This window comes from Anguilla rostrata, chromosome 9 (assembly GCF_018555375.3).
Source record: "Anguilla rostrata isolate EN2019 chromosome 9, ASM1855537v3, whole genome shotgun sequence".
Taxonomy (NCBI): domain Eukaryota; kingdom Metazoa; phylum Chordata; class Actinopteri; order Anguilliformes; family Anguillidae; genus Anguilla; species Anguilla rostrata.
In genome coordinates this window covers 28,837,290-28,850,094 of record NC_057941.1, presented here as the reverse complement: position 1 = coordinate 28,850,094, position 12,805 = coordinate 28,837,290, and the positions used below count along the sequence as shown (strand labels likewise).

Here is a 12,805-nt window from a genome sequence, read left to right as displayed (position 1 = left end):
CACCCCTGGCGGTAATGAGCAGTGTCCTTTTTAATCTTAAATTTAATATTTAAACTCATCCATTTTTAGCTTGGGACATTATTTAAGACTACACAATATCAAAAGCAGAAATACTACACGTCACCATTTCATACTTTTAAAGTTAAAACAAAACTTGTAAACACACAGCTCAAATGGCATTTTCTTCTGATGACCACATTTCTGCAGGTCCACTGCCCCTCGTGTCCCACCCCACTCCCAATAGAAAATTTTAATCTACAAATCGCATGGTATAACTTTTTAGATTAAAAATAAAAAACTAATGGTAAAACAATACCGGGACTGAGACAGCTCAAGCCTGAAAATTGCTCGTCTTTATAACCCTGCACAGCAAACTTTGACTCACTGTTCATTTTTTTAAATCATTTATTGAATACTGTAAAAACATTCATATGTAATAATGTATATTGAAAAAAAAAAAATTGTGCAATGACCCCATTTTTCCCCTCCATTACAACACCCCCAGACAGTTGCAACAGTAACACACCAGTGTTGGGGAAGTCAGAGAAAACGAAGGGCAGTGGAACCACTGAAGAGCGGCCATCATGGAGCCATTATGGGGGATGTGATGCCACTTTTACTGGCCTATAAGGGCGTCCATTTTCTTTGCACCACCTGGAGGCTCAAAGTGCTCCAACGGGTGCTGAAAATTCCGGAATATTAATGCGTAGGAAGGGGGTGGCGGAGATTAAGAGTTTCAGGAGAGAGAAAAAATATATCCTGGAAAGGCAAGGTGACTAAATGAATAATGGATGAACACACTGGCCAGGTTCTGATGCCAGCCTAGAGAACTGTGGATTTTATTCAACGGCAGCAGCGTGTAATAGAATCCACAGTCCCAAGGGGGACATTTATGGCTTCTGCATTTGCATCAAAGCACAAATTTGGAGAAGGGAGGAGGTCTTTGGAGAGGTTAAAGGATGCTTGTGTCTGGTGGGGTGGGGGACAAGAGCGTGATCTCCTGTGAGGGGGTTCAGTGGACATTTCTAGATCAGGTCGGCCACGTTCATGGGCATCTCCTCCACGGTGGTGTTGTAGAAGCTCTCGATGTCACGAAGTGTGCGTTTGTCGTCTTCAGTCACCATGTTGATGGCCACCCCTTTTCTGCCGAAACGACCCCCTCGGCCAATCCTGAAGGAACAGACATGGGGGGGGGGGAATCATTAGCAAGTACATATAAAATGTACTGAAAAGACAAGTAGGAATGTATAAACTGCTCCTGGAGAGCTACCATCCTGTAGGTTTTCATTTCAACCCTTGTAAAGCACACCCAATTCTACCCATTAGCTTAATGAGACCTCTAGCTGTCAAACGGGGTGTTTTGTTAGGGTTGGAGTGAAAACCAACAGGAGGGTAAATCTTCAGGAACAGGGTCTGGCAGCCGAGGTAAAAAACATTTAATATGTCAACTGTAAATATATAAAAATGAAAAACAAATCCAAACACATAAATGCACACTCCCCCCCCCCACCCCCACCCCCAAGGCTGTTTCAACATGGCTCAATATGGACTTCACCAAAACATAGGCATATCATAAAACTGATCTGGCCTCACCTGTGAATGTAGTTTTCACGGTTGGTAGGAAGGTCGTAATTGATGACCAGGGACACCTGCTGTACATCAATTCCTCTGGCCTGGTAAGACAAACGGCAAACGTTAGCATTTGGTTAAACGGTCAGCAGCCACTTCTTAAGGGGCATAGTTCAATTAAAGTAAAAAGCTAGTGTGTAAAGCTAAACCTCTCCAGTAAACCAGCGCAAATTTGACATTTATTAGGGGGCACATTTATCACCAATTACTCTGATTCAAATTGCCACTTAACTGTACAGGCCCCTGCAAGCTCACATGCAAATTAAATAAAAGCAGAACATTTAATCTCAAGAACAAGAACAGTCTTCAGCTATCATTCATGAGCTTGCCAATAAATTAAATCTAAAATGTCAGATCACATGAATGACATGGCAGACCATACATCTTCCTGGAGTCCAATAACAGACACAGGAACAGGATCCCAACACTGCTGTAGGCATATATTAAGGCAGGAGTGCACAACTAGGGGCAATCCATTTAGGGATTTCATGCCAGCTCCAGCTCTATTAGACCATTCAATCACTTGATCTGACATGATAAATTCAGCCTTACATGCACCCTTGATGAAAAGGAATTAGTGTGGTCTGATACATGGGTGGACCAGCACTGGTCTTTACAGCCATTTAGAATGTACCGCAGGAATATTCCAATGAAAGCAGGCTTGGAATGGAAGACAGGAGCAGAACTGTGTGCCCCTGAATGAAGGGTTGTGAGCTGCTTTATAGTAGTGAGAGGGAGTGAGATGGGCCCGGTCACTGTGGAGAGCAGCAAAGCTCATCTACCAAAGATCTACGTTCCTCCTGCAGCACAGACACGCTGAGGGGACAGGGAACTTTGGGGGGTTCAAAACTAACCGAAATGCTTATATGCACCCCAGGGATGTCAAACGGTGCCAAATTTGTCATTTTTCCACACCCTCAGGGATGTGGTTTTTCTGGATTAATCAGTAAAAAAAAAAAAATTAACTTTCCTTTACTAGACATAACACTACAAGGTAAATTCATGGCCCACAGAGCTCTTACGATCGCTGACAAAATCTTGCCCTGCCAACTGGCAGCTTGCATCAGAATAGTCGCTGTTTTGGAGTGCGTGTGCGTAAGAATGTGAGTGTGTGTGCGCGCGGACTCACCAGCAGGTCAGTGGTGATGAGGACTCTGCTGGACCCTGAGCGGAACTCCCTCATGATCAGGTCGCGCTCCTTCTGGTCCATGTCTCCGTGCTGCTCAACAGAAACACAAGTCAACTGCAGGTCCAGGCAAACCCCAAAACAACAAAGACACCAAGTCAGCATACGGGCGTCTGTGTCCACAGCATGAACCAGCCTATGCTCACTGTTCAGAGTGGGCTGGGATGAATATGGACATCTTCCTCTCCCCCTGCCAGATATAAGACTCAGTGCCACTCAGAGACAATGCCTTGCCCAGTGACAGGGGGTGGGGTTGGGGGGAGCTAAAGGCCAATCCCCTACATCACTCAATGAGGTTGTCCTCGGGAGAAATTATGCTCAGTTTCAGCAATACAGCCAAATACTAGTAGACACCAGAGACATTTGGGTTTTGAAAACAGGTACTAACTGATTAACCAGGAAAAGGCCCACCAGTCAAGGGATGTGGCGTTTCTTACCAAGGCAGAGACGGTGAAGTCTCTGGCGTGCATCTTCTCGGTCAGCCAGTCGACCTTCCGCCGGGTGTTGATGAAGATGACGGCCTGAGTGATGGTCAGGGTCTCGTACAGGTCACACAGGGTGTCCAGCTTCCACTCCTTAAAACACATGCAGGAAGAGATTAGCCCCGGCATCAGAGCACTGGCAGGGGCTGACGAGATGAGGGGGCCTTAACCGGTGAAAGATAAATCTGTATGAACTACAGGTCGGACTGACAGTTGTAGCGGAGGCCTGAATGCTTGACTGGTCACTTGCTTTAGCCTCTTAGTTCTCTCAGGAGGAACAGTCAAAGCAAGGGGTTTAGAAAATTTAGGCTTTTTACACAATGTGCAGTTTTGCCTTTGTTCTTACATGCAAGCCCCTACTCCAAAGGGTTCACTTTTGGGGGGGTCACCATAAAGGCTATTGTCTGAAAGTGTGTTTTTTTTTTTTTTTGTAACTACCTGAATAAGCTTGCGGGGTGACATGAGCATAGTAAACTGCTGACGTGACCATGTAGACAGCTCCGCTAAAACATTCAGTTGCCCTAAGAGCACTAACCCAAACTTTATTTATTTTACCCAGTTCTATGACACACTGCTCAATACCACACTGGAAAAATCACTACATTCTGGCTGTATCACAGAATGATACATAAATCCCTTTCACAAAGTTGCGTATCATGGCTTGATCGATCATCCCTTCAGAAGCTATTAATATTATTTAGCATGTATTCCTCATAAGCCCAGAAGCAGACTTCACAAGCAAACAAGGGAAAAATCATTGTCAAAACCAAATTGATTTGATTTGCCCAGAGTTGAGGGAAAGGCTCTGAAAAGTCTGAAGAGGAAAAAACAGGGCTTTTTATTATTTTTTTATACAGCAGACATCTGTGTCCACAGCATGAACCAGCCTGTGCTCACTGTTCAGAGTGGGCTGGGATGAATATGGACATATCTTCCTATACCCCTGCCAGATATAAGACTCAGAACCACACACAGATTCTGCCTTGCCCAGTGACAGGGGGTGGGTAAAACTTGTTTGGTCTCACTTATAAAAAATAAAATAAGGCTTCACCCATCCGTTTGTTGGTCAAACATTTTGGCTGGTTGGTAGGTTGCACTTTGAGAGGAGAGCAGTGGTTATCCAGGATTAGCAGGGAATAGCCCACTGTGCATTAGTACACAAGCAGGCTGATGCCTATTGGTTCAGCTCCAGGAGGCAGTGATCTGACAGCATGCTCATTTTGACACTCTCTTTTAAGCAATGTCCCATTTACAAGATCACTGAGGAGGAGGACAAGTAGCTACTCTAATTTGTGGGTGCTGACAGTTAAACGTGAACCATAGTAAGGTTTGAATATGTGCAGGGTGGCCCATGAGACATCAGTAGAGGGTTGAAAGCTGACCTCTTTCTCCACGTTGATGTAGAACTGGCGAATACCCTCCAGCGTCAGCTCTTCCTTCTTCACCAGGATGCGCACAGGCTCTCGCATGAACTTCTTGGTGACCTCTAGCACATCGAGGGGCATTGTGGCAGACAACAGCACCACCTGGTGGCAGGGATAAGTAACGGTTTGACAAGCAATTACAAACACTTCATAGAAAATTTGGAGTCAAAAGTAACATTAGCTTTACTTCTATGGTACTTTGGCACAATTCAAAACTATAATCTTGAGGTTAAAAGCTAAACAATGATATCCAAATATGACATCCGATAGCCAAACTTGATATCGGAGTTCCAACTAGAAACTCAGGCGGAATTCAACAAACCCGACTTCAGCGAGGTGTCATATGAGGTCAGACAAACAGTGGCATGGATGGTGAACTACACCATGAATGGTAAACAACCGTCTCAAGACAATTTTAAGCTATTGTTGAGTAAAATTTCCTATATGGCAGGATACTAAAACATTATGCTTACAGAGAAAGGTGTATAACCACAGTTAATCACCAACAAGCATCAGCTTCTCTGGTTCAGACTTTTTTTTTTGTTGCTTAAACACCATCTCTGAGCACCGATCCCTGGAACACTTTTGAGGTCAGAAGTCGGAACTTCCCACATCTGACTGTCTGGAATGCAGCATTATTTCAAACTGAAAATATCCCACAAGTGAAACCCGCTGATGACTTCTCCCATCAGAACCAGCCTTCATGTGATGTAAACCGATGGAAACCCTTGGTTTCTCTCACCTGCGTGTTCGTGGCCAGCTTCTGGAAGATCTCGTAGATCTGGTCCTTGAACCCTCTGCTCAGCATCTCATCAGCCTCATCCAGCACAAACATCTTAATATACTTGGCAGCTGTAAGAAGACAAAAGCAAATGAATGAGTTTTAAAAAACAATAAAATCTAGCTCTTTCCTCCAAGGGAATGAAAATATGGCCCCACACGTTGGTTGCATCCATTTCACCAGATCCAGATCTGAGCTGTACAGGGCTCTAGATATTTTTAAATGGGTTTCTCTCTAGTGCCTGTGCGGCCGTTACCCTGGGGAGGACAAGAGACTGCAGGGGACCTTAAGACCAGTTCAGATCAGTCATCAGGCAACAAGTGAGTAATTTCAGAAGAAATTCCCAGTGTGTGTTACCAAGCTTGAGTATGCCTGCTGTCATCTCTAGGATTCAATGCAACAAATCTTGCATTGAGACTTTACAGCAAATCAACTCAACCAATTCCCTTTGTAATGCAACCAGTAATTTGATCAATTTACCAGTTTTGAGGTGTAATGTGTAGTATTTTTTTGTATCACTTAAGATTTTTTTAAATGTGAAAACTACCCATTCTTGTCTGGCCTGCTGTTACCACTTTGATCTGAACTGGCTTTTAATGTGCACTCATTGTGGTATCAAGAAATGCGCAATGCCCCATACAACCTTCCATCACATCATTAATGGGGAAGCTTGGAGCCAAAGAAGAATGCCCCATTAACGGTGGCTTTACTTCATACCCAAATGAAGATGGTAAATCAGACTACAGCTCTTATCAATAAAGCAACTTGAGAATTTCAATCAATCTACTTCAACCACATTCATATGGTGGTAGTGCTCAGGAGTTCATGCATAGAATTCTTTAGAGCACTTGCTGTGAAAAGCAAGTTTTGCAGCAAATTTCCTCTAGCAGAGAGCAGGCACAGTGAAATCCAATAAAAAATGAACGAACTGTGACCTGCCGGCCTGTAGAGTTTCGCAACGAGGCAGTCCAAGTTCCCTTTCCAGACCACCCTCGCATGTGTGGCAAAGCGCCCTTTCAGTCGCCTTGCTCTCCTACATGGACAAATCCAAAAGGTTACGCATGCACAGATAGCAGTGTTAAAATCCTCAATTCTCATTTTGTTCCATTACAGAAACACGGCTAAGAGGCTACAGCAATGAGAAATGGGAATTGAGAACTTGGAAACCCACTTTACTGAAATTCTCAAGTTTACTAATGGGAGTTTAGTTTAGAATGATTTTCTACCATCGGCATGACAGTAAAACCACCGCTCTACTGCTCATCGCAATTCTCGGTATCCTCTGCTGCTGGGGTCGGGTCCTGGAGAGCTCTAGTCTGCTAGTTTTCGTCCTTATTCAGCACTTAATCAAGCAAGTAAAGCAGTTGATAAGTTAACAGTTAATCTGGTTACTTGGGCCTGAACTAGTTGCAGATTAACCTTTTGAAAAGTAGGTTTTTGGTTTTTTTTTTATTTATTTGAAGTCAGTGTTCTAGAACTCCATATCACAATTACCCATAATGACTGTTACATCAGCATTAGAATGTTCAGTTATGAACATTCTAATCACATTTGTGATGTCACACCTTTGACAAAAGAGAGCTGTGGACCTCCGCTCAACTAAGATTGCAGTATCTTTTCTGTGTACCAAAACTGAGAGCAGATTCTTTGGGGGGGGGGATCAGGGCGGCCCGTCAGACTGGGGTGAGAGCAGCGCCTCACAGGCAAGCTGCGGTACTCACAGAGGAACTTGCGGTTAAGCATGTCGAAGACGCGGCCTGGGGTCCCCACCACTATGTTGGGTGCCTCCGCCTGCAGCTTCTGCACCTCGTTCCGCACGTTGGTTCCCCCGATGCAGGCATGGCACGACGCGCCCATGTAGTCACCCAGGGCCAGAATCACCTTCTGAATCTGCAGGGGCGAGGAACACCACCTCCAGGTTAACAACCAGCTGAATGCGGACTGGGGGTGTGGGGGGTGGTAAAATTGAAAGTTGGAGGGTGCAACCACAAAGTTCTTGGTCTTTAACTTTGCACAAAACATGTTCCAGCACAACTGATTTACAGGACATTAGCTATTTTCTCATTTTCCATGACTGAAATAAAAAAAAATCCATGTTTTCCAGGACATGTGGGAATCATGATTTACAAGCAACTGTACTGTACTTAAGAATGTTATTAACCACATTTATGTAAATAACTGCCATGGTAATATTACGCACTTTTAAATTAATATGAATATTACATCTACAAAACAGTTCTGTATATTTGCAGATGGATGACATGTGCCCATAGCATGAACCAGCCTGTGCTCACTGTTCAGAGTGGGCTGGGATGAATATGGACATCTTCCTCTTCCCCTGCCAGATATAAGACTCAGTGCCACTCTGAGACAATGCCTTGCCCAGTGACAGGGGGGTTGAAGGCAGTGATTATCGAAAAGCAACCACAAAGAAGCAGGGTTGAGTCACAGGTAATAAAATAGGGATAAGATAATCGTGACATCACTTTACTCAAAGAAAAGGAGAGAACTTGCACTAGTCGCTACGTACATTGGTTAATAAGACAGAACTGCAATTGGTGGACACCACTTCCTGGCTAATACCTCGAGAGCTTAGAATTACAGCCAGAAAGTCACCTTTGGCAACCTCCCACTTATTGTTAATGTGTTCTGTGGTTGGTACAGCTCCTTTCCGCTTTCCACTCGTAAAAGATGTCAAGACCATCTTATTACCATTTTAATACCATTTACCAATACCTACAGGAAGGCAGGAAACAACCCTGAAAGTGTCCTGGCATCACCATTACTGTTGTTCTACTGGTTGCTACCACCATGCTTTGATTTGGAGAGCTGGTTGGTGACATCAGGACCATCTTACCCTTAGTTCATGAACCCTTATTTCATAAACCTACCTGCTGAGCCAACTCTCTGGTGGGGGCCAGGACTAGAGCCTGCGTGCCCTTCAGCTCAGTGTCGATCTGCTGTAGGATCGAGATGGCGAAGGTGGCGGTCTTCCCTGTGCCTGACTGTGCCTGTGCAATCACATCATACCCTGCAGAAAGACAAGCAGAATGCTTACTGCTGGAGCTCGACTGCTGGGGAATAGACATCCTGGAGGAAAATCCATTCAGACACTACAACCCTTAAAAAGGAAGAAGTTGTCGATCACAAAGGTCATCACAAAATTGTGTTAAATATCCTTTTAACCCATTCACAGATTATGGGAATAGAAAGTACTATTAAAGGTATTCATGAACAAGGGTAGGACAGGTTACTCGAGTAAACAAGTTCTCACCAGATTAACCGTTTAGATATGAATGTAACAGGAAAACTGCAATGTGTCTAGATCGAAACAAGACGCAACCAATATACAAAAAAAGCCTGAACGTCACTGTGCGCGTGACACAGGTTTATGTATATAAGTACATGTCATGTGTTCATGGTGATCAAGGTGACCTGCATCTAGAAAACTGGTCAAATTTCAGAAAAACTATCTGGATGCATATAGTACTCTGGGTAGGTGGAAACATACTACAGTGAACTGCCCCCTTTAAGAAAAACACAGATTTATGCACGGCTTATTGTCTTGGCCTAAAATGATACTGTTTTCACTTTCAATGCTGTAATAAGCATTCATTCAAAAGCACTTTAACGCTTGAGAATTTTCACACGAATACATTTCCTTTCAAAGCAATGCATGGACCTATTTGGGTGGGAAAACACCCAGACAATTATAAATACAGCAAATACTTTGTTAAAGGTTCAAGAAATTTGCCCACTAGAAATTATGGTTACCAAGTTGACTTGACAGTCCAGGGGGACAATGCAAAACTTTTTTTGCCACCTACCTCTGGTAATAGGTTTAAGCAAAACCACGATGGCCATAAACTATCAACATTTTTAACTGTCTGTGATCATAGCACTGATTCTGTGTATCCTCAATTCCCAGAATAGAGTAAGAGTAAAAACAAAAACAAATCAGCTTGTAATTGCTTAAAGTAAAACAAACCATAAAAAGAATAGCTAGTAGCAAGTTTTATATGAATAGCTAGATTATTTTCATTTTTAATTTATTTCAGTTAAGACAGTGACAATTACACAAACCACACAGCAAAGGGAAAATATTCCTAATCTGGTTCACATTTTAAAAACAGCTACACAGAAATGTCAGTGTTAAATAGAACCAGTGTGTTTAAATTCAGTTCCTGCATCATGGCAGGATTATTAATAGGATGATTACTAATGGATACATCCACTTAAAGGCCAACCCACAACCAACATTGCCATTTATCTGCATTGTTTAACCACATAAATCCAAATGCCTGATTTGACATAGCAGGCAGGCAATCAATGTTTTCAGGAAACTTCCACCTTTGCCCAACTATATTATATAATATATAATATTAAGACCCAAGGATGTTTACAGATCATTGGAACAGGCATGCACAACAAAAACAAAAAAAAGGGGGGGGGGGTTGCACAGCACATCCAGTACCACAAGACAACCACCTACGACAATGCAGAATCATAGATACCATGTTCATTACCGGTAGCTGCACCACCATAGTAGCGAACTACTACATTAGCCAAGCAGTGCTGGTTTACCGCCAGTGCCACTTACCCTTGATACAAGGGAGAATGGCCCGCTGCTGAATGGCAGAGGGCTTCTCAAAACCATAGGCGTAGATTCCTCTAAGCAAAGTCTCACGCAGGTTCATGTCATCAAAGCTGTCCACGATCTCGTTCCAGTTGCTCTGTTGTGGAAAGCAGATGGGTGGGGGTGGGGGTGGGTGAATAACTGGTTTTACTTTTCTGGAGATTACCTGAGCCTGATATCCCATTTAATCGTCACACAATGCAATGACATGCATAACAGTGTCACACCCACAGCTTTTCATGCAGCTCAGCACTCGTTTGGTTAGTCTGACATTTTGAAAACTATTATTTTTTTTATGAATGCTGATACAACGCCAATGTGGACAATGAACTTTACACTAAGAACTTGTGAGAAAAGCTTATCTGTGCCCACAGCATGAACCAGCCAGTGCTCACTGTTTGGAGTGGGCTGGGATGAATATGGACATCTCTTCCTATACCCCTGCCAGATATAAGACTCAGAACCACACACAGATTCTGCCTTGCCCAATGACAGGGATGAAGGGCACAAATGATTAATGCCTCAAATTCAGCATCACTTTACAGAGAACAAACATTTAGATTTCACAGGAGATACTATATTCTGGCATTTGGCAACAGAAAATTGTTATATACACACATGTGGCACAAATTTGCAAGCTTCCACTTTGTATGCAATCCACAATGGGCAAACATAACAATATAAAAGAATTCTCATTTTCAGGGACTCACCTCAATGACTCCTTCCGGCTCCATGCCCTCGGGGCCATTGTCTCTGGGTCTAAAAAAGAACGACAATTAGCCTCCTACTGAATTTACAAAGCAAGCGTTTGGTCTCAAATGTTAAAACCAACTAATAATATAAACTGTCCATTAATGCTTAACGCTGGATAACTGAATGGGGACAAATGTCTTCGGGACACGTTAACTTAAGAAAAGTAAATTTCATAATCGTATTGAAGACACAGGAGTAAGGCTAAACCGTGTAAACGTAATTAAAACGATTCAATGCAACGTTACACCCACGTTTCCGTAGACTGATAACAAACTGCATTAAAATATTAACTGTGCTCTGGTTCTGCGTAAAATATACGGAGCATGAAACAGAAAAGTGGATACAGCATTTCAATTAAATAGCCAGCTCAACGTAACGTGACAGGAAGTAGGATTAACGTAACAGGAAGTAGGAGTACCAAGATTTGGCTAGGCCCAATTTGGAACCTTACGACGTACCACGCCATCGCAGCTACCCATCTACCCAAAATCCTTCCACGAGATGTCAGAGCTTTATTAAATCCATACACAAAAATTTCAACTTTAATATATCGCTCGAAGATATTTCTTAGATGTGGAACGAAGACAACAAGCTACGTCTGCGGCCTGTCTTTGTTTCGCAAGCAATAGCTATAGACCATGTGCTCCACTCGATGCCATTTTCAGAACCAACTGAGGTCGCCCAGCTAACGTCAGCTAGCTAGTTGGCTTGTTCGAAAGGTGGTCGTAACGGTATTAGCCAGAAGTGGCTAATCGTTAACTGCATAATACAGCTCATATGGCCAATTCCAAAAATAAACTATGAAAACATCGCTACCACTAGGCAACTAGCGTTAGACAATGTGAACTTGAACAGCGTTAATGCAGTGAGTATAAAATTAGCTCGATTCTTTGGCCGACAAAATACCCCCTATTGGTGTTGTAAGACAGCCATAAAAAGACCCACCCGGCGGACATTGTGTCAGTACAGTAGCTACAAAGTCTACCTTGAGAAAACTTTCAAAAGATGCAGTTCTATAAACGCAACCCTAAAATATCGAACCAAATTCGCTCACAACTGACAATACCTAATCATCAAGCAATTATAAACGGGCTAGCTAATGTCTTAGACTACGGGAAATTACGCTCTTCCTTTATCTCCCAGATGGCAGATGCCGCTTCCCCCGCAATTTAGCTAGGTAATGATAATTTTGGAATGTCATGTTAACTAAATAGCAGATGAGATGCCAAAACATAACTAGCAAGCTACAGTTAGATACCAAGCGAATGACAGCGTTAACCAGCACATAACAGGATTAACTGAAATAATGGATAGGCAACTAAGCCACGTTAGCCATCTAGCTAAAGAATGCAAATCTGTTAGGTAACTAGCTAGCTAACAGTTAGCCATCTAGCTAGTCATCCCATTTTAAGAATTAACTCAAATACGCAGTGTGAAATTATCGAAAACATTAGGATTCAGAGTAAGATCTTTACATATCTGATATACCTGCACACCGAATTTCGATCAACCAAGGAGAATGCAACGTAAAATGAATCAAAAGTTAATGCGTTCCTTACCTCTCTTCATAATCTGCCGACATTATCACAAAGGGTGAGTTCGCGGTGAAAATGTGTTATATAGTTCAACGTGGTCACCAGAGTAGCTTTTTGATTGCAGTAGCGCGCCATCATTCAGATTTTGGGCCACTCATTCTGAGATTTAATTGGTGTAGCAACACGTCACTTACAATTCAGTGACCGCCTTCAATTCTCCATGTAAGATAAAAAGGGCGGGCTTCATCGTTTTTGTTTCCCCTAGATTCATTTCATTGGACACAGACAGGATGAAAATTTCTTTCATTGGTTTGTTCTCCAAAGACGATATTGGGGCCATTTCACTTCATTGCAAATACGACAGAAATCGAAGTACAAA

The 12,805-nt window shown here is 42.9% G+C and overlaps 1 protein-coding gene across 1 annotated transcript; it reads right to left on the bottom strand.

Moving 5' to 3' along the window:
* Positions 1-387: 387 nt before the first annotated feature.
* Positions 388-12,560, bottom strand: eif4a1b (eukaryotic translation initiation factor 4A1B). Its single transcript, XM_064351629.1, has 11 exons — positions 12,451-12,560; positions 10,849-10,897; positions 10,103-10,235; positions 8,394-8,533; positions 7,224-7,392; positions 5,464-5,573; positions 4,680-4,823; positions 3,253-3,390; positions 2,759-2,848; positions 1,594-1,673; positions 388-1,170 (listed from the first exon to the last, which is right to left on the bottom strand). The coding sequence occupies exons 1-11, from the start codon at positions 12,471-12,473 to the stop codon at positions 1,026-1,028; spliced, it is 1,221 nt and encodes a 406-aa protein (XP_064207699.1). The 5' UTR covers positions 12,474-12,560; the 3' UTR covers positions 388-1,025.
* Positions 12,561-12,805: the final 245 nt, after the last annotated feature.

Coding starts and splice junctions, on each gene's coding strand:
- eif4a1b (XM_064351629.1), bottom strand. CDS start 12,473: ATGTCGGCAGATTATGAAGAGAG. Junction 8,534..10,102: donor CATTCTCCCTTGTATCAAGG/GTAAGTGGCACT, acceptor GTCTTTCTGCAG/GGTATGATGTGATTGCACAG. Junction 2,849..3,252: donor ACTTCACCGTCTCTGCCTTG/GTAAGAAACGCC, acceptor TCTGTTGAGCAG/CACGGAGACATGGACCAGAA.